We start from the raw sequence: 26,667 nt of genomic DNA on the forward strand, positions 1-26,667 counted from the left end.
TTTGGTACTGAAGGGGTTACATACGAGGCACACGCTAGGAAAACTCCTAACCCTTTGCGTGATTTAAGGCACTAGTGGGAAATACTGCGGCTCGCACTGGTGGGGCCCCCTCTTGGAAAATGGAATTCTGTGTTTTCCTCCCATCGCTCAGGATTCTGCGTCCGACTCCAAGTTCCATTGTTGTGATAAGAACCGCCGAACCTAAGTAGAGATCCGTGAATCGGTAGATCTGCTTCTCCCGCTGTAAAGACTCCAACCTTAATCAGTCGTTGGTCTCGTCTTAAATTCAGGAGCCGTATGCCTCTCCCATACATGTTTAATACCCTCACTGTATTACCCTCTACCACTTTTGCTGGAAGGCTGTTCCACTTATCTACTACCCTTTCAGCAAAGTAAAACTTTACGTATAAGACTTTGTACTTCCTTGAGTAAAGGCAAGGGTAAAGTCTTGTCTTATTATTATTATTATTATAGAATATATTATTCTATAATAATGTTTTGATAATAATAATAATAATGGCCACAACAACAATAATCATTATTATTATAATTATAACAACAATCATAATAGTAATAATAATAAAATTACAACTATTTAATTACTAAAACTCATATTTAATCAATAAATTCCTTTAACTCCTTTTCCTTTTATTGCACAAACCCATAGGACGTGCATTCTGTTAATTGAGTGATAGAATTTGGAGAGGTGCGGGAGTCTGCAGGTAGACGTTTGACGATGAGCCAACCGAGGTTTGCTTTATCGGCTCTTCACTGCCAATAACTAAGTCAGACTTGTCCGTTCGATGAATTATTGACCCGCTCACCTAGGCAATGCTAGGCAGAGAATTCATTGTCAGCTCCTCAGCTCCAGTAACTTAATCAATCATCTCCTGGAGCGTCACTTCATCTTCATCCTGGAATGGGGACAGGACTCCTGTATTATTATTCCCTTTTATTTCTATAGCGCCAACAATTCCTGCGGCGCTGATTACAGTCCCTACATTTAAAGGGTCTGACGAACCGATACATTAGGTAAAAAGGGACCTGCTCGCAAGCTCACAATCTAAAGACCATAGAGGAGTGGGGCTAATGTGATTTGGAAATCCCGCACCGTGACTGGCGATGCCGGGGTGGTCCTGGCACTTTAAGGCCAGTGGCCACTTGATGACGTGAGTGCGGCTGACAGCGTGATATAGGCATCGACACGCATGAGTACTTTACTGCTGGATTCTGCCTATTTTCTTTTTTACAGGCCTCCTGGGCAATAGGAAAGTTTGTGTGTTGTCTGCATTGGGCTACCATATTATTAGACCATTTTGGGCATAATAGGTGTTATTACAAAAAAATAGAAAAAAAAGAATACTGCGGTGGCTCTCAGCATCGGTTTAAATATTGTTACATTTTGTGTATCATTATATGACATAAGTATCAATTGTATATTTATTTTTTGTGCATTTGAATCCATGCTTCATAAACAAATTCTGGGCCAAGAGTAAAATGGGACAGTAGCATATCAAAAGATATCTGGGACTAATTAGAAAAAAAATAGATAACAAACTTAAACAGAACTTTATTACAAAAAAAAGTTAAAAATAGCAATTAAATAAATGCGTGTGTTTTTTGGCTATGAAAATGTCTGTGATAAGCGCACTTGCACACTTTCACCACTAGGTGGCAGTGACCCAATCACCCGTTCAGGAAGGGTTAGACTCCTTCCCTTATGCTTCCACTGCAGGCACAAAGAAAGATCATGGGGTGACATATCCTGCTTCGCCATTTTATGAAAATGTGGGGCCACTGTGTTTATGTTGCCATCTTGTCTAGAGTTACAAAACTATAAGAAGCATTTACACCCTGACTGGATCAGTTATGTGCTCACCGTACTCGCTTTCCACGCAGTTTCTTTTGACGAATGTGCCCAGAACAGGCCTGGATACTCCCCATTCAGCGTATTGTCTGCTTAATCCTATTACTAGACATAAAACTCACTGCTTTGTACAGAGCCGTGGAATATGATGGCGCTACATACATCAATAAATAATACTGAGCGTGCATTTTGTTTTGTTGGGGGGGCAGTAAAGGACTAGTCTTAAATGAGTCCGTCCGGTGAATACAAATGCAGTCAGCAATGGCCCTTTGACCTCTGTTTGTTTGCCTGAGTTTATAATTGAAGAAAGCATTAGATGATGTAAGAAATTATCTGTGATGAAGTCAGCGCTGTTTACATAGGAATTACAGACGAAATGCCTATTTAAGTAGAACTTAACCCCTAAAACGCTGTTATAATTCCAGTGTTTTATTTTCTAACCAATAGGGCTTCTTAATGGGATAGTCAATCATTTTTAGTGGTTGTCATGGTGATTACTCTACATTCAGTTTTGCCTTAGCTTTGCTCTGAATATAGACCAGGTCGGATTACAAGGTGACCAAGCAAATCTTTGATTTTCATAAAAGAAAAAGGAAAGAAAGGGCCTATCGGGGAGGAAAAAAATATATTTATAATATAATTATTTCACCACATTTCCTGTAAAATATGGAATCTTTCGAAATAAAATGTTTTTACCCGAATCATTTTTATGGTGACAGCGTATCTTTTAGTAGGCCCTTTCACTGATGCTACATGATGGTGGGTTTAGGACTCCTTTAGGGGGCACCAATAGAAGATAATTAGGCTCTGGGTAAAAGAGGCCGGTATATGGATGGCAGCTTCCAACCCAGGAGGGCAACTCAGCCAACCTCCCCTGTAATATAGAGCCATAATGCACATGGCAGAACATATAGAAATATAGAACGTGGCAGCAGATAAGACCCATTCGGCCCCATCTAGTCTTAGATTCAGGAGCCATATGCCTATCCCATGCATGTTTAACTTCCGTCAGCCTCTACCACTTCTGCTGGGATGCTGCTCTATTTATCTACCACCCAATGAAGACACCCACTTGTTTAAAAATAAAAAAAAAATGTTCCAGGTGGGGACATGGGGCAGTTGCCCTTGCCTTGCCAAATCCTCCAGGGGCAACAGAATCCTGCTGTGTAAAGCTCTGACTATAAATCAATTCCAATATGACTCTACGGTTAGATTTTTTTTATACTAATTTATCTGAATAAACCCCTAGCCTTACATTTGTGCAAATAGGATATTAGAGCGTTATAATTATCTAATCACGGTAATAACACAGGCTCATTTCAACAGAAGCAACATCAAAAGCAGTTCTTTTTCTGGAATGAGAAGACTCCCTTTCCTGGCATACATGTGTCACTTTCCATCATTTGGTACATACATTATATTTAAATCCCCAGGAAACTGGGGTCAGATGGCCAGGATGCTTACATATTCAAGAACACATTTCTAACAATGTTAAAAAGCTCTCTCTTAATTTATTTTACCTGTCTGAGACTAAATATAATTTAAATGCATTAAAAAAATATATTAAGGATATATATTATTATATATATTATCTGTCTTGAAGCGGATCAGTTCAGTACAATGAATTCACCTCCTTAGTTTGTAGATTCAAAGGCAAAATATTGTATTAAATTATTGTATTCACTTATTCTATACAAAAGGAGCAGTCCTTTTAGCTTCCTGTTCCCGGGATCTGCATGATCACTGCTCACTATGAAGTTATTCCTCCCCTTTGACTGGCTAGAGTGAGCAGAAAGAAAGAAATTTCAGGACAAAACTAAATATATATAGGTTTGGAAACTTCAGATCCCTTAGGTGCAAACACAATATTAAAAATCAATATCTTCAAATCAAAAAGCTATAACAAGGGGTTATGGTTAGTAGTAAGAAAAGGTAGATTTATTAAATGTATTTATTTATTTTTAATTTTTAACACTAGGTTTTCTGTAAGTATATATATATATTTATTTGTACTAAATTAAAGAAGCTTTAAACATCAATTATTATGTATTATTTTATTTATGTTTTGAAGCCTTTTGAAAAGTGATATTTTCTTCTAAGGGGTATCATGATATGTAAGGAACCCCTAATTGATTTAATCCTGTCTACTCCAATTATTCGGTTTGATCCTGTAATACTGATGAGGAATGATGGTTAATTGGCTGTATGTATGATATATTCTGCTTGGACACAGAGGGGTTGGGAGATTGTATTTGGCATTGACAGAATTGCTATGTTTGCTGAAAAAAGAAAGAATTTGGACGTGGAAGATATCATCCAGGGCCATTCTACACAGGGTCTGGGATGAGAATCCTTGTGATTTTACAATGGGGAGCCTTGGATACAGTAATCTCTTAAACTGAGAAATGTGAGCATCTGTCCAAATAATCTTATATATATATACATATTATATATATATAATTATTATTATTATTATTATTATTATTATTATTTAAATAAATTATATATATATATATATATATATATATATATATATATATATATAAACAATAAAGAAAAGTAATGTTTTCACAGACAGGCATAGCATGGGTTATTTTTTACACCTTGAATGCCAGGGAGGGTCTGGGTGTCTTCAGTAGAAGGAGTCTTGTTGTGATGCTGTGTATTTCTGTCTTGGGCACCAATGTGTGTGTGAAATCATCACATAATTGGTTAATTTGTGTCTGTCGGATAATGTGTGGAATTGCAGGCAAGACCCCGGCTGGGAATGCTCTGGAAGAACAAAACGGGAAATGGCTTTAATGTGGATCATTAGTGTCAATTCAGCACTAATCAGATGCTGCATACAAAGAATGGAGGGGGCTTTCTGCAGGAGGTGCCCCCCACACACGCAAAGACCCCCTTACAGACAATAGATGCAGGGGACCCCACCTTATAATGGCAGACACCTGGAGGTGGCAATGGTGGGGGGGTCACAGAACAAGGGGCTGATTCCCCAAATTCGAGGGATATGGTGATAGGGAGGACAGTGTTGCAGCTGAGACACTGCTTCTTCATTTTTACTTGTCACTCTTCATTTGCTGATAATTTCCTCTGACTATTAAGGGGTTAATTTGTTCTACATCAATGCCATTTCCTCCAGTCTCAAGGTCCAGAGCCAGGGGTAACTGGAGGGTGTGGGGTGGGTGTTAGATGGCACTAGAGCATAGGGGTAAATGTATGAAAACATCCATACGGGTAGTAGAGGGGGAGGGTTGAGTGTGAGAAGAGACTAATATATATATATATACACACACACACACACACACACACACACACACACACATATATACATTCATACATATGGCGGGTAATTCTTTTTAATGGGTAACTGAAAACAGATGTTTTTTCCCATCGAACAGTGCCCATAGGCAGTTAATTACTCAGCCTGGTAAGGGTTAAATCAATTTAATCGTGCAATAACTCAAATCAAACGATTTGCATAATCATTTGCATTCCTTTTCATTTTAAAAAAATGGAAATAGGGGTTGATTTCTGTGGCTGTCAGAGCCTTAAGCAGTGAGAAAAGCCATCACAGCACCCTAAAATATTCGGGGTGACTCTTTCTGAGCCATACCTATAACCCATAAAAATACAGTTATATCATGTAACCCCTGAGCTGCCGAATTGAGTCACTCCTTCTGGCAATCTTCTGCATCATAATAATAATTAATAATAATAATAATAATTAATTTGTGTCTATATCAAAAAAGCAGGTACATCACAATGCCCATTAACAGCCCAAATAAACTCTTCTTTACTAAGCCTTTAATGCAAATTTTATATATATATAAAATCCTACCTATACATATGCCCCCCACAAACACTAATATCGGAATATTTCTGCTGGTCTGTTACCCCGTATTGTAATCTATACATTGCTTCTAGATTCTGCTCCAGAAAATACAGATCCCCTCTGTTCCCCTCCAGTGAATTTAACGACCCACCATGTACACCCCCATGTTCATTTACCTACCACCTATACAATCATACTTGGAAGCTCCAAGTACCTCGACCCCCAATAAAGAGACCCATTCCCAACAACATTAGGTTCTAGAATAGCACAATAATTATATATATATATATATATATATATATATAGATAGATAGATAGATATATACACTAATATATATATCGCATTTCTATGTACGAATTTACGTAAAAGTTATATATAAAGAGACATCAGAGCATATATGTAAGCGATCTCCTAATAATGTATTAACTTCACACCCGGGGATGTGTTTCTATTCGATTTTTCGGGGATAATTCTGAATTCATTTAAAATCCATTTTCTTCTGGATTAAACTAGTTACAGACTAACTACATACATCCCTGGCACTCACAGAGTTAATGCAATCAGATCCGGATCCTAACGCTATGAGATCCGGATTGTCCTAGGGGTGGAGTGCTAGGAATCTCAGATTTACTCGCGTGGAAGTGTCATGGAATAAACACACATTAAACACACAAAACCTAGAACAATTAGGATCTGGGTGTGACGCATTTCCACGCAGGTATTTCGGCTTCCCTGAGCTACTGTGCGGACACTGTCTGCGGTAAACAACTCCCATCACGCCCAGCCAGAATAACCGGGTGGGAATCGCAGTCCCAGTGCTCTGTCTTTTGATCGGATACAATCAGCTATCGGGAGGAATATATGGATTTCACGGACGTTGGCAGAAGTCTGGTTACAATGTATCAGACCCCGCCGTATGCCGGGTGTACGGGAGAAATACACGTCTATCTGTCTCACAGTACGGCTGTATAGATCGGTGACTCCTGGCCCAGCCTGCTCTGGGTGCCCAACTGGACATAATTCCATTCATTCGATCAATGTAATCCATATATATATTTTTTATATATATATATATATATATATATATATATATATATATATATATATATATATATATATATATATATATACTCCTTCCATCCTTATATACGGTATATAGTCCTTCCATCCTCATATATAGAATCCTTACATCCTTATATATAGAATCCTTACATCCTTATATATAGATTCCTTACATCCTTATATATATATAGAGTCCTTACATCCTTATGTATAGCATCTCTCGGAATTAATATATACAACAAATGCCCAGTTAACAGAATTTATAACTCCATATAACATCTGTGCTGTATCCAAACATATATTATATATATATGTGAGGATATAATAATTTTAGATGTACATACATGTCTGATCTGTATATATTATATATATATATATATATATATATATATTTATATATATATATATATGTATATATATATATTTATATATATATATATATGTATATATATATATATATGTATATATATATATTTATTTATTTATTTTACAGGATGCATTTATAATGTAGATACCGCAATTGAAATATATACATGTCTTATTTCTTTATCTCTCTATCTCTCAACCATATCTGTGTCTATATATTATATATGTGCATAATGTATATATATATATATATATATATATATATATATATCACACATATATAGTACATTAAACATATGCATTGAATAAACTGGTGTCATGAACCGGTTTAATCTCGTGATCCCCTCTGGTTCCAAAGCAGGATACAAACCAGTTGGGATTATGGTTACCAGTAACACCCAGGTGTCAGTCCCATATTATAGCATTACAGGAAAAAAAACTCCGACCCCACATCGCGAAAACCTCGCCAGAAGAATAGTACATATCGCCCATATTCGCCCTGGCAGAGGTGTTTCGCGTAGTGACGTAATTTTGCGTTTTTAGCACCCGCTGTTTATGACTCATATCACAGACACTGGTACTTTCTGACCCTGGTGGTGTGGACTGCAACTCCCATTATGCTCAGTCTGCCAGTTTCTGGCTGAGCCTGCCTGGAATGTCAGTTCCCACCAATGGGGGTCCCGAAAGCTGGCACATGCCCTTATTACTACGATTCGGGTTTCATCATCTTTTCCCTCCCTCTCCATTTCTCTGCGTCTCTCCCCATCTCTCGCTGTCTTTCTCCCCTTCCCCCCATCTACAGCTGAACTCTTCTCGGGGTGGGCGGGTTATTCCAGCAGCCGGCGCCAATCAGAGCTGCCACTGGTTGCTCGGTGACAGGTGGAAGCTCCACCTTCGTGACGTCAAAGCGCGAGCCTTGCTTGAGTAGTGCTGCGGAGAGCGCGGAAGCTCAGAGTGCGAGAGACACCGGAGCGGGTCGGATCCTGACGCAGAGCGGAGCCCTGACCCTGGAGCGAGACATCACTAGAACCGTTCGTATTTATACCCAGCAGGCTGCAAGTGGGCCCCGGCGCCCTCCGCTGCGGGAGCATGGAGCTGCCTGCCGCGGGAGAGCACGTCTTTGCAGTGGAGAGCATCGAGAAGAAGCGCATTCGCAAGGTAAGGTGGGCTAACCGGGCAGCGGGGGGTCAGTGGAGGGTCTGCCGGGCACTCGTCTCATCTGTGCATCCTTCTCCTGCAGGGTAGAGTGGAGTACCTGGTCAAGTGGCGGGGCTGGTCCTCTAAGTAAGTATACTGGTGTATAAATATAATATAGTATACCGTGCGTTTAAATATGCATGTAGATTAATGGTGAGTGTGCACAGTGCAGAGTACACCGCAGTGTGTAAGTGGGGATGCTGCTGTAAATGCTCGCGTTATTCTGCGTATGAGAAGCGGATCCAGCTGCTGCCTCCTGGCATGCAGGCGTCCTGACTGCAGAGCGACTCGTTACCAGCTGTGTGCGCGCATTCCTCTGCTGTGCCCAGGATCACAACTCTCACTACCCTGGAGGCTCGTGATCTGCTGCAATCACCCCCTTTGCTTTAAATGGGGGGGGGTTAAATTTCCGGTTGCAGACGGGTTAATGTTTTAGAGGCGGGGATCGCAGCTCCGGTGCTGCGTTGCAGGCGTAAGAAACCACCGCTGGCATGGAAGGGGTTAGGATCTGGCTGGCACTTTCTTGGTCTGGAGTGGGGGGTTGGGGGCGCTCACTTTCTGCCAAGGCTGGAATTTCTTTCACTGCTTCCTATCCTCTCCCTCCATCTCCTCCTCTCGCTCGCTCTCGGCGACTGTTACACACTTTAAACCCCCATCGCACACACACACACACACACACACACACACACGCTCGCACTGTGCGCTAATCACTAGATTCAGCAGCTGGCACCGGTGCTGTTCCCGAGTATCAGCAGTGAGGACACTCGAGTCTTAACTCGGCAAGGCGTCTTGCTTGCTACACGGCAGCTTGTCTCTCGAACGCGCCGGAAGCCATTTCTCTTCCAGAACCGACATTCCAATGCGGTTTAACGTTCTGGAGCGGTTGGGATTCGCTCGTCAGGATAGGACCGGTGATTGGGTTCTGGGTTTGCAGGAGACTTCTGTCTTCATCCAAAGTAGAGATTTCTTATGTTTTCTTTTTCATTTTTAGGTACAACACATGGGAGCCAGAAGAAAATATTCTGGACCCCCGGCTCCTCGTCGCCTTTCAGAACAGGTGAGAGACGATCTGGAATATCCGGTCCTCTTTATACCCATAAACTCCTATTTACGGGAGGGGGGGGGCGTCCAATCTATTACTTCTATATTCTAATGGCGGGGCTTTGATTCTGCGCGGAGCTCTTCTTAATTGCCTTGCAGGTGCTTGGTTTATTACCCCATCACAGTGCAAACATACGACGCTAAGAAGGGATATAATTTGAGGATGGGGGGGTTGTAAGAAAATTACTTTCCACCCCCCCCCTCCAGAAAACCACTCTTGGCTAATTTTGACGTTAAGTAAACAGTCTGGAGCAGGGCTTCCCGAGCTTTGAATTTCACGAAGGCGACCCTTTGCATCCTAATGAGATCATTAGCATGGATTCTGATGCGTGCCCTTTACTGTTCACCGGGCTGTGCCTATCTGCTGGCGCTTCCCACAGGGTTTAGGACCCTGTGCCAGGGCAGTTGGCTCATGGATGCCCTCTAAGCTCTGCTCTGCCCCATCATCCTGTAAACGGGGCCGAATAATACTGCCCACCCTACGTCCCCGTTTCCACTCTGTAGAGCTAATGGTTGATTTTCACTTGTGACTCTTTCATAAGCTTAAATCCCCAAGAAGCCTGTTGGGTTCTCATCGGGTAACTTCCCGCTTTGGATGAATTTCTAAAAATGTGCCTTTGCCCCCCCCCCCTTAATTTTACACCGTATGTTATGTTCATTGATGGGAAAGAATGTGTGTTCATACGCTGTATCAATCCGTTTTCTTCTAGAGAAAGGCAGGAGCAAATTATGGGCTACAGGAAACGTGGTCCCAAACCCAAACATCCCCTTACGGTAAGCTGAAGTCCATCTTCTCCACCAACAAGCATTAAGCGAGTCAAACTGCAAAAGAGAGGGTCGTACCCCCTGCCACCTCTATACCACCTTTATTAGGGGCATCTGGAGCAGTACCTCCCCTGATGTGCTTTAAGTTGTTAAAGAACTTTTTGTTACCCTTGATCTTCAGTCTTGGTTAGGTCTGTCCATGCGCTATATTAAAAGTACTTTTTTAGCACAAAAGTCTGTGTATAAATCATTTGTTTCCTTTAGAGTGTTGTGGTGTTAGATGAGTTAAACCCGTTTTGCTATATACATATTGTTTTTGGTGTCAGTCACGTCTCCTGCTCCTTTGTAACCAATGGAAAATTCTGCCCCGTCGGGGAAGTAAACATGTTCTTGAAAGGTTCCCGAGAGCAGAATAACTCATGCAAATCGACATGCCCTGTCACTCGGGGGCCATCCCTGTTATCTCCCTTTCAGTTAGAGTTGTTTGTTCTTCAGGTAGAGAAGTGTAGGGTAACATGTCATGTGCTCCTGTTGGATTAACCATGTCCTTTGAAGTTATTGTTTCCCAATGACTGCATGGGTCTGAAAAGGATCTGTTAAGACTTCGGCTGTGTCTAGGTGAATGCCTTTTGAGAAACCACCAGTATAATTTTCTTTTCTATTTTCCAGCTATCGTCATTTGCTCGTCGATCCAACGTCCTAAGTGATCTCCAAGATTCGTTGGTGGAGAACCGGACGAAACCTGACCTTGGTTCCATATCCAAGAGTCAACCTCACCAGTACCAACTGAACAGCAAGAAGCATCACCAGTACCAGCCAAATGGGAAGGACCACTCCGAGAAGCATCACTCCAGTAGCAAAAGGAAGTACTACTACCAGTTAAACAGCAAGAAGCATCACCATTATCAACCGGATCCCAAGAAACATGACCAGTATATCGCAGCCAAAGACTCGCAGGTCTCTATGGATCGCAGTTATTGGCACAAGGACTCGTGGATGCACAACCCATCCATGGAATTCGGGACTCAAGGAAAGAATTGCACGGCGTCTTCTGTAAATGGGGTAGAGAGGGACACTTTCTCAAGTGGAGGATCTGGAAGTACTTCTAAGGAAGCGTCTGGAAACGGGATTGGGGGTAAAATGAAGATTGTGAAAAATAAAAATAAGAATGGAAGGATTGTGATAGTCATGAGTAAATACATGGAGAACGGGATGCAGTCTGTGAAGATAAAGTCCTCTGAGGAGGAATGTGACGCTGAGCCTGGACGGAGGGTGGAGCCCACCTCCAACTCAAGTGGGGACATGACTTGCAGATCGGTGGGTGAGAAACCGGAACATTGGAAAAAACGAGTGGAATCTAGAATTAGAATAAATGAGGGTAAAGGGGATGGGGACAGAGGATCCGTACAGCTGGCAGGGCTACGGAGGACGTATTCTACAGCTGATGGACTTCACGATCAGCCCTTGCAGCTTACCACCAAGAAAGACAGTAATTCATGGCCAAGTATGACTAGCCCTTCTCCATATAGCACTGAGTCTTCTAAAGATGTCACTTACTTTAATCCTAGGAAAAGGTGTCTGACTGAGACCAATGGGGATAGAGACCCTTACAAGAAGTCACTCACTTCTAGGAGTGTGAGTGCGCCCGGCCGGCTCGAGGACCAGACTAATCAAGGTGTGTCCGCGCAAGAGCCGGATGTCATCCTTTTGGACTCGGATCTAGACGAACCCATTGACTTGCGTTGTGTGAAATCTAGATGTGACAGTGACCAGGAAGCGAAAAGACACACGACCCAAGCCTCTAGCGTGCCTCCTCAACCCATCGAGACTGCGAACGAGGAACCTCTCGCAGAATTCAAACCTTTCTTTGGGAATATTGTTATTACGGATGTCACCGCCAATTGTCTCACTGTCACCTTCAAGGAGTATATAACTGTGTGATGATCTTCTTCCTACAGTGATCTCTGTACAGACACAACTTCTAGAACATTTGGAAGACTGCCCTTTCTTCATTGTGTCGGATACAATCAGTTTGGTGGCACATGGTGCCACTAGACATTTTCTTTGTATAATTTTTCCTGTTTGGCGGAGAAATATATATGTACATATATCCATTTTTTCCTCCAATCCTGGGTGTTCACGGAAGTCATAGCAACAACAACAACAACAACAACAAAAAATACAAAAAAAGCACTTAACTTGATCTGCTGTCTGGGTCCACTGATGATATACATGGGTGTGCTGTCTCTCTATATATATATTTTGTTTTTAATAAGCATATTTATTTATATGTGGAAATACAACCAATTCCTTTGTTTCTTAAGCCCATCGGAGCGAAAAGTGTCCAATTCGAGTAACTATTTTCCTACCCTTATCAAAGAAACGTATGACCTTGACTGTAACCCGTGTCATAACTTGTATATTTTGTTTGAGATTTGTCTGTATTGTTAAGAAAAAGGAAAAAAAAATAGTTTATGTAAAAAAAAAAAAAAAGCTCTTTCTAGAATATGCTGCTATTAGAATTGTTTAATGCTTCCAGTAGCTGCTTGGATGTAAATATTCAATGTAAATGGAGAAATGTTGTGTACGCAGCGGAAGGCATCGCTGCCTTTATGCTGGGGCTCTGTTACCTCTAACTTCTGGTGCTAAATAATACTGTATCATCTAATTATAAAGGAACTCCAGTCGCTGGTATGGCTTTTGTGTGGAAATGTTCTTAATGGGGTGGTGTTTCACGTGTAAACATATTCATGGGTCAGGTGTCTCTTACGGGGTTGTGATTATACACAAATCATTGCCGCTTTTCTCAGTTTAAAGGGAGGTGCGTGACCAAATTTAATAGGGTAGAGTGGATGGTCTCTCCATCCCCCACCCTCCCCGCTGTGGGGTAAAAAAAAAAATCCCAAAAATATATATATGCATCAGCGCTGAATGAAAGTTTTTGAGGGTATACTTGGAGATAAAAAATAGTGTGCCGCTGTACGGTGGCAAGGGAGAGCAGTCTCATGCAGGGGATTGCGTGGCTGCAGCAGCGGTCCCCTTAATAGGAGTAGAGACCCCGGGGGAGATGAAGCAACATCTTGCATCTTACTGCATCATCCTCTTCCTTCTGTTTAACCTGGAGCAAGGAAGAGGATCGTGCTGTCTGCTGAGACGCTGGATCCCGATGCTTCAGCAAATGCCGCCGTGTTCAGCGCTGCGGGGCGATGGACCATCCACCTTGCACTGATTCTTTCTTGGCCAAGTGCGGGGCTACAGGCGATGCCTGCATAGATAACACGGTGTGTATGCATTGCCGCCGCACCACGATGAGCTAGATGTTGGTTAAGATATCTGATTATACGCATGGCCCATCCACCTCTCTCTCTGCAAGGCAGCTCTTGATTGCTTTGGTGATACACAAATATGAGGGTTTTTTTTTTTTTTTGCTTGCAGAGAGCTTTCCCGGAAACCACAACTCACAAGAAGCAGTTTAACCCTGAAATAGCCCTGGAAGAGTCAGGGAGGGGGGCTTCCTGCCTCTCCTGTTCCTTCAAACCCAGCTGCAGACACTGCATGCATTGATCTGACCTGCGGGGAGGTGCACATCAGACGGAATCGACCCGATATTGCTGTAGCCCCTCCGCCGTCGTGGAAACCAATCTTGTTTATATGGTGGTGTCACCTGTTGGAACCACAGGCCATGATAACCTTCTGTGCTCAAGATGCGTCGCTCGTTAGGGACAGAGGTGAAGAGTAGGGTTGCAGTGTTACATAAATCATTAATAAGACCCCAAACCGATGTTTTGGTATCTGGTCTACAACAAAATTGTCCATGCAGGAGATGGGGTCAAGGCTGGCAGCTGGAGCTGTTCAACCAGCCATGGTGGAGGTTCCTGCATCCAACAGAGTAGTCCGCCACGTACCTACATAGAGATTGTGGCGTAGACCCTGCTAATTGTGTGTGTGGTGCATTTGTGGAAGGTTTTCAGTGGGGTCAAGCCAGACAGACGACAAAGTTCTTTTTTAGCAACAACCAGGGAATATTTTCAGTAGAAGCACATAAGTGTCTTAAAATAGGAACAACCGCTAGATATCCACGTGTTCTCCTCCACATGTGTCACAACTTTATGGGCACAGGCCATCAGAGATCAAACAGAGAACCTCTATCCAGGTATCAGGTGACCGGGGGCCTCTTGTTTTAAACATTGTGCCACCCAGGTGCCAAGAAAACCTTGCCATGGCCATTCACTGCTTTGACCCGTTCTAGTAAGTTTAGCTAAAGCTTAAATCAATTACAGGGGAGCTCCTGATATCTAGCACGAAATGTTTTTTTTTTTTAATAAAGCATTATGGTTGTGAGTGATACATAATGCTTCACTTTCAGTTCTATTTAACCCCTTAAGGACAATGGGCGGTCACTAAACCCATTAAAAACAATTATTTGTCATTAAGGGGTTAAATCTCTGAACCTACTCACCTGGAGTTTTAACGTGAACACTTACCTACCCGCACCTAGCGCACTTCAGCCCTGGAAGCCTTCTGGACTTCCAAACACCACGGTCATGATGGTCTCATGCGATGTCATCACGTAAGTATGGAGGCCACAAATTGCCACTGGAGCTCTCCTTTAAGGATATTTACCTTCTACCTGAAGATATAAGGTTAGCTGTCTCAGAAGACCTCTTTGGTGATCTCTGGATACAAACCTGAATTTGTGCATCAATACAACATCTAGAAACACACAAACCAAACACACCAAATACTAGAAGTAGGGGATTGGACAGCCATTAACCCAAAAGCTTTATGATCACTCCTAGCCAGCCAAGGATAATAAGAGAAGAAGTAGGTTATGTCTTCCTGGAAACTGCACTAAATTATTAAAATAATTTAGATGTTTATTAGCTGGGGATTTGTCATCATACATTAATGGTATGGAGGGGGAGAGGGTGTGATCACCTAAAATTCCTAATTACACTCATGGTTATATGAAACATTGGTTTACAGGGGCAGCTAGGGGGGGACAGGAGGCATTAATTTGGGATTGTTTGAAGCTTCTAGAGATGTTTAAAATATTTAATTCACATTATATTTGCTATTTAGAATATATAAGCTACATATTGAATATAGCATAGATAATTGCCACTTAATTGCAGGTGTGTTATTTAAAACCACATGATCACATCATCAAAAAATATATATATATATATTTTTATTTTTCTTTATTGCCTAAATATTCATTATTTGTATCATGCTTCATTGTTCGCATTAAGTGCAGTTGATGAGTTTGAACTACTTGTCTTAAAACTCAAAAGTAAAGAATGGGAGGGTTAACCCTTTCTTTCCCCACGCTTAATTCTGGAAGGTTACATGTGCACCCTACTGAAATGTGATACTTAAAGGGTTAACAAAGAGCCCTCTCTTCTTCAAAGGTGTGTGATGACCAGTGACCCGGGTCCCTGTGACCCGGCGTGGGCAGGTGGTGGCTAATCCTATTTCAGACAATCACTTGGAAAATCTTCTGTAATTCCACAAGATCTGGTTTGTGGTGGTTTTACTGGTTGGAAACGTGACCCGCTCTGAGACCACATGGAGACACTGGTGACACCAGGCTTGTTTGGATAAGCTCTGACCTCACTGTACCTGCATTGTGCGCACAGCGCTGCTGACGTCACTGTGCATGACGCGTGTCCTCCGCTCGGTCACTAATTATTTAGCGCAGTTAACCTATTATTCGTTAATTAAAAGGTTGCAAATGCTTACGCTCAATAGATCTCGGAGCTTTAATTCACATTGCAACAAAATGTCACATCCACACTGAAACATATGTTCAGAAACAATAAATATGTATAATAAAAACGATTGCATACATTAAAATACCACCAAAGGACATGACATGTATTGTATAGAGAAAATCATATAAACCCATCTATACCTCTCAGAAATACATGTACAATGTATACAATATGATAGAGGAATATTGTATCCACAAACAAACCATTTTAAACCCACATGTTACCTTTCATCTTGGGGATAGAGAGGGATTTGTTTAAAAGAAAGAGTTAAACATGTGTCCGCAGCAATGGCTCATGAATCGGGATCCTCAGGTTCAGAAGCCCGTGGCTGAGTGTGATAGGAGTTGTAGTCCCCTAGCAGCTGTTGTTTTGGTTCTGTGATCCCTGGCAGGTCAGGGGCTGGTGTAATGAATCAGAACCTGTTTATCTGAAGAAGTGCTGGCTGTTTGCTAAGGGCAGTGCCAGCTTAAGATGGGATTTACTTTACAATAATATGCCATGCTAACACCCCCCCTATCTCCGAAAAAAGGGTGTTTGGGTCCCAAATTAGACAAAACTGAGCATGAGCAAGACTGCCTAAACCGGAATGGAAAAGCACCGACAAGTGTATTCAGTAAACTCTTGGCTTCAAAGAGTTAAAATGTGCAATCTACGAAAGCATATTTCTGTTTCAACCTTTAACTTCTCCCCAATGCAGAGGAAAACAGATTAACATGTGAAAAACCGATTTGTGTTTTCAAACTATATGTATATAGTATATATATATATAAAGGTACTAGGTACATATACTACAGACACAGACGCACACGTATTTATATATATATCTGAGCTCTGTGCCTAGTGCCTTATTATATATATATATATATATATATATATATATATATATATATATATATATATATATACACACATATAGTTATAAATAAATATATATATATATGTAAACCTATAGGTTAGCACTATCTCTGCCCGCTGTCTCCGTTTCTTCTCCTTATATGGTAATACTCTCTGCGCCCCCTCCTCTACCCTCTCCTTAATTTAACTCTTCAGTCCCCATTCGCCCTCTGAACCCCAATCTTCCTTTAACTAGAATTATTTCAGAAGCGTTTCTATATTTTTAACGCATATGATTTTCTTGCGTGTTTTTCCTTCCCGAGGGGGTGGGGGAGATGTACTACTGCCGTTGTTTTTATTCCCGATCGCCCCTCCAGTTTTAAAATATAAACATAAATATGTACAGTGTGTCTTCTGTGCCCCCCCAAAAACCCCTGGCAGGGCAGTCTTTTGGTATTCAGCCCCAGATCGGGGTGGCTTTGCCCTGGATTTCCGTATTCTTTGTTTCCTATGCTGGAAATAAGCCAGATGATACAATATGGAGGAGGAGAGGCTGGAAAAAACACAGACTGTGTCCTTTCCACTGTCTCTATAGGGTTTCTTGGCTGGAAAATGGCAGCTATGTTTATCTATATTGTCTGAGGCAGGGTGCCAAACAGCCTATAGCTTAGCTAGGGGTTCCCCTATAGAATCAGAACCTATAGAAATCCGGAACCACTAGCTCTCAGCCTCCTTGTTTTTGTTAGGAAGCCATTGCTGCTCCCTTTCTGCCTCCTTGTAATTACAGGAGATCTGCTCTACTCATTTCTCCCACCAGACCCCAGAATAGTGGGAACTACATTTGGGGTACTAGGTACAGAGCTCAGGAAATAGGGGGCACCTACATAATATACATAATTTAACCCCCACTTTATTCCATATGTCACCACCCCCTGCCTGAATACTTATACACCTCTTATTTTACAACACATTCTATTTGCCCCTTTCTATCTTAAATACCCCAAAGTCTGACCCTAATAGGTGGGCTTATAGTTATACCTGGCGATGTTTTAATTTTCGGCTTTTTTATTAAAACCTATTCTTGCTCTGTAGGAAAAATTGCGCAAAATATCAAACGATCGTATGCATCGTTATGTTCTATTTTCGCCCACCCAAAATCTGCTTTAACTCAATTTTTATCCTCATAATTACATGGTGCCCAAAATGCAAGAATTGAATGAATAAAATTATTTTTTTTCAATAGAAAGGGGAAACATTCGAACTGATAGATTTTGTAGGATAAAAATAATGATTCCATATTTTATAGAAATTGGATAAATTAATAAACGAGGGGATCATCCCACACTGGCCTTTTAAAAATAAATAATTGAATAACAAAATACATAATTAATAATACATAATATTTATATGTGTATTTTGTTTGCCATTTTTTGTGAGAAATCTGGATTTAGCTGATTAGCACATTTGATTAAAGGATATACATTGTATCCCCTAAAATAACTAAAGGGAATGGGGTGTATGACCCTAATATAAACACTGTATCCACCGATTAATCTTAAATTTAGATGCAGAAATACATCTGGAGGGGAGGAAGACTTTAATTAAGATAATTTATATACAGAAAAGGGGGCTTAGCTCAATTTACTGCAATAGTGATAAAATAATCCAATTATTGATACACAGCCCTCTATACCATTCCACTCTACTGTAATGCATACGATACCTATGGTATTATCCTACACTACAATGTTGATTAGATTAGTAGTATGTACTAGTAATATATATATAATTAGATATTATAGTGCAATTAAAGGCCATTGGCCCGACGTTATTAATCTCCAGTAAGGGTGAAGAAACAGAATAATTCATACAATGTATGGATGTTATAAGATGCAGGAATATTATGGTGCAGGACAGAATCAATATTGCCCTATAATAACATTTATAGGAGGTGATATGATGTCTATATCTCCCTATATATATGTCTGTGTGTATGCATGTGTCCTCACTGCCATTGAGGACCTATGTCATTATATATATATATATATATATATATATATATATATATATATATATATATATATATAGTGAAGAGGAAACATGACATACATTAACAGGGTAACTGGTCTTAACTGGTATTGTGTTAGCAATATGCATGACACCTAAAACTGGCTTTAATGATATGAATGACAGTCCTTATATCTTTCTGTCACCTCTTATCTATTTAATATATAGTAGTGAGCTAGAATACATTTTTGTTATGTTTGCAGGATATTATATTTTTATAGACTGTTGACATGATTGTTTAGGGTTTGCTTAGAGATAGATGCAAAATATGCGATTGTGTACATGGTTGGATCATGTGAATGTGTGTGCGAGAGAGAGACAAGCAGAGAGAGAGTGCATATGGATCGAAAATGTGTGTCTGATCTGTGTGTGTAAACAGAAATTGTGTGCATGTGTCTGCTTTGTATGTGCTTTGTATGTGCCGATGTACAGGCTGTTTATGTTTGTGTGTGAGAGATTGCTTTTAAATCTAAAATGTGTATCTGATTTTGTCGGTTTGTAAGCAGAAAATGTGTGTGTTTGTGTGTGTACATAACGTGTACATAAAATGACGTCACGTGATGCCCTGCAGAGCTGTTCCGATGTACACAGTACTAGGTGTACTCTGCTGGTGTAAATACACCTGAAGATGACCTCACCTGTCGCTGTATGTCATGTTTTAACTATTAAATGCACAGGTGATCAGTATGTTATGCCCCTCCCCACTACTCTTCACACTCCACACCCCACATTCCACATCTAGATTTTTGGCTTTAAACTGCAAAACGCCACTGCGTTAACCATGTGAGTGCCAGTACCTGTGTGTGTGTGGGGGGGTGCATGAGACTGTCTGCGCTTCTGGCACATCCTTGTACTGTCATTGCCAGGTGCTGATTGCTCAGGCTAATCCTATGCGTATATCTCATTAACCCTATATTCCTACGGTATCAGCTTCCACTACCGTTTAAAATGGAGCATTTCACGAACCCATAAGTACAGGTGCTAAAATATATGCACCACTAATGCAAATGGATGAGGAGGTGATGCAAATGGTTAAACTGAAAACCCTGCATTTTTGGGGAAGGGGATTGAAGAATGGGGAGATTACCACTGCCCACCCCCGTGGAACTTTGGTTCTGTTTTGTGTCACTTTATAATTCGAAAGTTCCATGATTCCGTTTCAATTCTATACTGCCCCAACTCCCCTATCATTATAACTAAGGGAGGACAGGGCAGAGCAGTGGGCCCCAGGGTGCATTGAGACCTGATGAAGAGCAAGTCAGGTGTCCTGATGAGACCACCCTGCTCATTCGGAGCTGCCACCACTGGAGAAGGATTGGATGTCTTGACACTAGTCTCACCACCCTCAGCCATCCACAGGCTGGCTAGGGCTGATGAAAACTGTAGTTCTTACATACAGTCTCAAATATTCCCCAGAGGACAGAATGGGGGGATTATAGTTCTACCCTCCACAAAGGTGGATCTGTCAAGCTTCAGTCTGCCTGTGAATGATGAGCGTTGTAGAGTGGTTACCTATCCTAGCAAGAATCATGTAACTTCCACTATACCATTTAGGGTGGGCAGATGAGGAGGGGGTGCTATAAATAACCCCCATAATTTGGGTATGCCAATTTCCCTAACAGACAAGTGAAAACATTGCCACTTGAAGTTTGGCTGAAGGCTTGCAGGGAGGGGGGGTTAGGGTAGAGTGACAAGGACAAGCAGAGTGACTTTAACAAATGGCTGGGTGCAGAATGTGATGACAGTGGTGGAGGGAGGGGGAGGAGGAGGGGGGGTAACAGAGCTTGGCTGCCTCTTACTAGTTTTTTGAGCTGGAGAGAGCTGGTTGCTGTGATACGGTCCAGCCAATCACGTTGCACCAACTCACCCCAGGGCCCTCTCCCTGCTTCCTTATATGGAGTATGTATTCTGCAGGGAGTCCTGTTCACCACCATATAAGGAAAGAGACCGAAACCCATGATCTACCTATTGCTCCTGTGCTAGATGGGGGAATCAGAAGAGGGTGGAGGGATGTGCATTGCTGAACTGTGCAGAGGATGAGGGACTGGGGAGGGGGGGGAGAGTAAAGGGGGGGGGTTGGGGCTGCTCCCCATCACCCCCATCCCAGAGGCTCAGATGCTGCAATCCAAATGTGCTCCAGTAATTTATTCTAGGTTAAATGCTAATGAACTGTGATTCAGTCCGTATTCTTTTTGTTAAACTAGATAGGGCAGGGTTGTGAAGTTGGGTGGCAGTGGATAGAGAGGAGGAAGAGTGAGAGAGGGGAGAGAGCTAAATATTAAGGCTTAATTGTGAAACACTGGGGAGAGGAAGAGGGATGGGGAATGGAAAAGAGAGAGGGAATGTGACAGGGCAAGAAGAAAAAATAGAGAAGGTTAAAATCACAAAGGAAGAGAGTGCTTGAAATGAGAAAAAGGTCTAAAAAATAAGAGTGCAGTAGAGTGAATGCAGAGACAAAATAAAAAAATAATAAAAAGGTGGTGGGGTGAGAATGTGAAGGGGGGTAGGAAAGAGATGATCTGTACAGGGGGGTAAATAAAGGAATAAACCCAAAGAGATGGCAGATTGCAACACAGAGAATAGAGCTCAATGCGGTCTATTAGCTGCACAGTCCTTTTAAGGCAATGCTGAACGTGTGGGGGAGGGGCAGGGATCTCTGCATATGCCCCAGGAGCCCTTTAAACCCATTTATGAATGGTACCTGGGGCAAGCAGACCAGACCCCGAAAAAACAGGGAGTGGGGTGTCATTTTTAAGCAGGGATTCTACTAGAAATTCAGAGGTTTACAAAATTAAACACCAGTAGCAGATAAAACATGGAGGGCTGGTGAATGTGTAGGAGAAACGTGATGCTAAATTTTATGGGGGGTGGAAGGGAAGTAATGATTCGTCTGGGTTTATGTAACCCTTTGGAGTACCAAATGCGAGCATTGTGCAGTACTTGGCTTAAGACCCCACACCACCAGCACTCAAAGGGTTATCACGTCCCTCCTAATTTAGGGTAATGGACTGGGGGCCAGTATCTGGTAGTCACACCTCATTACAGCTGTCAAACACCAATCGCTATCTCCAGCTACCTTAAACCAGGCGATGATATGGAGCCCCCAGGCTGATTCTCAACTCAAATTACAAGCCCCCCACCCTAATCCACCCAGCACTACCCCTACCACACCTTTAATGTTTACAAGCAAAGGTGCTGCACTCTTTCTTTCAAAGGTTTCTGCACTCCTACCATCCCAGCCAACAAATACAGACCTCTGCCTTGATCAAATTATATATATACATATACATACATATATTATATATATATATATTATCTATATATATACACATACTTATACATATGTTATATATATATATATTGAGTGCGACATATATATATATATATATATATATATATATAAATATATGTGTGTGTGTGTGTGTGTTTTCATCATTTTATTAATAGTTATTATTTTCTATTCTCGTGAAGGTAAATGTCTTTGTTTATATATAATATAATTTTCTCGAGTTAATTACTAACACCGCCCGTCTCCCTGACGCTCCCACTAAGCAGCTTTTGAGGCTTATAAAGGTTCAGGAAGTTAGCATTAGGCTGCGTCATGGAAAATGACATTATGTGGACTCTCTGGGAGGATATATATTATATATTGTACATTATATATTATACATACTGCAGCTAATGGCATTTTCACTGGATCCGGCTCCTAGAACCGGAGGGAGTGGGGGCTGTGGAAATAAATGCGCTTATTATATGACTCCCCCCCCCCAACTGCAGAAAAAAACAGGTATTTCCCCCCAAAAAAACTCCATACAGTGAGGCAGTCACTGAGAACACAGGGGGCTTACAGGCAGACCCCACGCACACAGCGACCCCACGCACACACAGAGTTTGTGCTGAGTTTCCACTTTGTGCCTGCCCCCCCCCCAAAAAAAACACTTAATGAATTCTCTTATTTTTCATGTTTCACGTTTGATTAAGTCATTTTATGGAAATTAATAGAATGCAATAACATACAAAAAATACAAATGTGTGTGGCTGAGGGTAATGAGGGATAAAGATAGGATAGATAGATAGATGATAGATAGATAGATTGATAGATAAATAGATAGATAGATAGATAGATAAATAGATAGATAGCTATGTAATAGAGGATATATAGATAGAAAGATAGATAGAAAGAGATAGATAGATAGATAGATAGATAGATAGATAGATAGATAGATAGATAGATAGATAGATAGATAGATAGATAGATAGATAGATAGATAGAGGATAGATATCAATATAGATAGATAATCGATGACATAAGGACAGACACATTATTTTCATCTGTTGATCGATCTGTCTGTCCACCTTTCTGTCTCTCTTCCCTTTTGCTAAATTGTTACATAATTCTCCGGATTTCGAACTCGCCCACGTTAGTGCATCGGCTGGATTCTATGAACCGCGATACATTTTATCGATTGTCTTTTTTATTGTAGTCTATGGATGAACTAGTATTTAAATGTCAGTATCATTCCATGCCATGGAATCTGCTCGATCTGCTCGATCTCGATTGTTTGTGGAATGCGGCGACATGACGTCACACACCCCGATCTGGTGCTGCAACGCGTTATCTGGGGTGCGCACTGTTTTAAGAACCGCAAATGATCTTATAATTGCTTTAAATAATATAATTAAATGTCATCTCAGCCTCTGTGTGTTGGGCGTTGTAGAGATATTGTGAATTATCTCGTGGGGAATTTCCATCCCTCATTCGCCCCCTAACACCAGAAATGGCCAAGTTTCCGTGAAGTAGCCTTATGAGAGGGCTTGTCACTTGGGGGGGGGGCACATTTCTTAAACTTAATCCGAGATTGGGGACCCCCCACTCTGAGCTATTATCCTGTCAGGTCCCCATTATCTGCTGTGTCCTGATGCCACCTACAGTGTCAGGTGGGAATCCACAAGTCACCCTGTCTATGTATGTCTCGATATTATCACCTGTCTCGTGATGATGGAGGTTTCATGTATATATATATATATATATATATATATATATATATATATATATATATATATATATATATATATATATATATATATATATATATATACACACATAATATAACACAGGCTGCCTATAGAATATATATGTATATACATGCTATATATATATGCTATGGGCTGTCTGTTAAAACAAAGATGGGAGGTTGTAGAATTTAGGTGCCTGTGGGCTCTAGGATTCAAAAGAACCCTAATTAAAACAATTATTTAATGTAAAAATCCCCATTAGAGATGCACCCTTTGTATACCGGGATCTTAGGGTGGATCGCAAATACTTACTAATCCACTTAAACGGGTCAACTTTATGGAACAAGACACCCCCGGGGAAATATACGGAGGGCAGATCTGGCCAAGGAGGACAGCATTCAATTCACATAATCGGAAATAACCGGATTTTTTTCTGATGTCATATAAGGCTCTTTATAGCAAAAACTCGAAACGATTATTCGCAGAATGAGAAAATTGGAATGGTCAGAAGTCGAAAACCCCAAGTTGTGTAGTGTATATATATATATATATATATATATATATATAAACATACATACACATATATTTCTACATATATTAATTCATGTGACTTTATTTTTGTATGTACTAATATCGCCAAAGCTCGATAATTTCTTACGATTTCCTATCTGGGACAGGTCTTCTGTGAGTTTCTGTGTGATGTACGCACGTTTACATGTTGTACGTGTTGTGTCAGTGGATGTTCGTGTCTATATCGCACGACGAGCTTCATATAATTCGCCTGTGGGACACTTCGCCTATTAGTACATGGCATCTCCGAAATGCACCCAATTCTACATGAGAGAGATTGTGTTTGTGCCTTAACACTCAGTCTAGAAAGTGTGGTTATGACGGGTGGGGGAATTTTAAACAAATTTAAACTTTAGTTAAAAAATACACTTTTAGATCAATATCAAGAAAAATACATGTTTGTAGATCGTGTCCAAATAATCGGCAGAGCTTTGGATTCATGAAACAATGTATCCTTTGAAACTTGTATCCTTCTAATACTTTGTGTCCAAATCCCAGTGCTGTAAATCCGAATTCCTATGTTAATAATTACACTTCGTTTATGGAATGGGCAGCGTTAAATCCCCTGGTCGAAACGTTGGTAACGCACTAAAACTGTGAAATTAGCGCTATCTTCGGAAATTTCGTTATTTTTACGGTTAACGATCCTATAGCCCTCTACAGATGGGATTTTGCATTAAGTCGCTATATTTTAGGATTGATGTTCTAATCATTGTATCAAACGAGACCGACAGCTAATTTAACGCGGGTTTTCGGTGATTTTTCCACGCATTATTCACCCCAAAGGCATACAAATGGTTAATAATTGAAAAAAAACCCCATGGCTCTAGTAAGTCACAATGCGAACATATCAGTAAAATCTACTGTTTTCCTGTTTCGAGATATTTCTAGAGGACGAATTTATCAAGATCGCCTAACCCATCCGGTGTACTCGTCATCAAAGTACTGCACTTAGGCGAGCAGTACGGGGGGTAATTCCACTTAGACACCCAGTTCCCCACACGGAATCCCCGTGAGATCAAAATTACTAACAAATAAAGCATGGGGACTTCCCAGAAATTAAATGCTCCACGTATTGCGATTTATATGATTATAGATGATTCGAATTGTATCCTGAATGCAATTTTACAATAAGTACCGCTTAGCGATCCCTTTTGGGGGGCTTTGATTGTATTGGGGTAAGAGAGGGGGTAGATTCCATGCACACCTGTTACAGCTAAGGGATCATTAATATATTACTAACTGTGCCTTAGATCTTTATCAGAGCAACTCTCATTTCTCTCAGCCAATGCGAAGTCTAGGACAAGAGGCATCGGGTGTACATATATATATATACACCCACATACATATATATATATATATGTGTGTGTATAGATACATAGATAGATAGATAGATAGATAGATAGATAGATAGATATAGATATAGATATATAGATATATATATATATATATATATATATATATATATATATATATATATACTAATGTGTGTGGACATATATTTAAATATTTGTGTTCTGCATATATGTGTATGTATCTGTGGCTGCATGTACATGTATGTATATGTGTTGTATTTAATTCGATAGAGAACGACTGCTAAATAGTCTGGGGGTCCCACTTCCTCCAGGGGTCTAAATCCCTAAATCCACCATCATATCCATAATCACACATTACACTAATCTCTGTGTCTCTCTTCATTCGTTAATCCATGATTAACAAACATGTGTGTGGATACAGACACGCGAGTTGTTCCTCCCAGGCGTGGGCTACATGTGATGTGGGGTGTTACGGTGGTTACCGTGTTACACATACATGGCTGTACATGGCAGGTTATGGAAGACATTAATACAGTAATACACCCTCTCCTCCCAACATCTGGGACCCCCCGTCTGTCTAGGCGGGTTTACCTTTGTCTGATACAATTTTTGAGGCATTTAATGCGGATTAAACGAATATATGAGAGGAAGTGTGTTATATGACATGTATGTTTTTGCATGTCCGTGTCAACATGTGATTAATTCCCCTGGGTGTATCCGTTAGCATGTAGCTGCTTATTTCGATGCATTCAGCTGCTATTTATGGATTCGTCTAAACATTATGTCCATTTCTCCAAATAATAAACAGTCGTCACACTGTCATGATGGCACATATAACATACACATGTGTATATATATATATATGTGTATGTATATGTGTGTGTGTGTGTGAGTGG

The 26,667-nt window shown here is 40.9% G+C and overlaps 1 protein-coding gene across 1 annotated transcript; it reads left to right on the forward strand.

Moving 5' to 3' along the window:
• Positions 1 to 8,088: 8,088 nt before the first annotated feature.
• CBX4 (chromobox 4) lies at positions 8,089 to 12,888 on the forward strand. Its single transcript, XM_053452853.1, has 5 exons — positions 8,089 to 8,289; positions 8,372 to 8,415; positions 9,320 to 9,385; positions 10,140 to 10,203; positions 10,864 to 12,888. The coding sequence occupies exons 1-5, from the start codon at positions 8,221 to 8,223 to the stop codon at positions 12,133 to 12,135; spliced, it is 1,515 nt and encodes a 504-aa protein (XP_053308828.1). The 5' UTR covers positions 8,089 to 8,220; the 3' UTR covers positions 12,136 to 12,888.
• Positions 12,889 to 26,667: the final 13,779 nt, after the last annotated feature.

Source organism: Spea bombifrons, chromosome 13 (assembly GCF_027358695.1).
Source record: "Spea bombifrons isolate aSpeBom1 chromosome 13, aSpeBom1.2.pri, whole genome shotgun sequence".
NCBI classification, from domain to species: Eukaryota; Metazoa; Chordata; class Amphibia; order Anura; family Pelobatidae; genus Spea; species Spea bombifrons.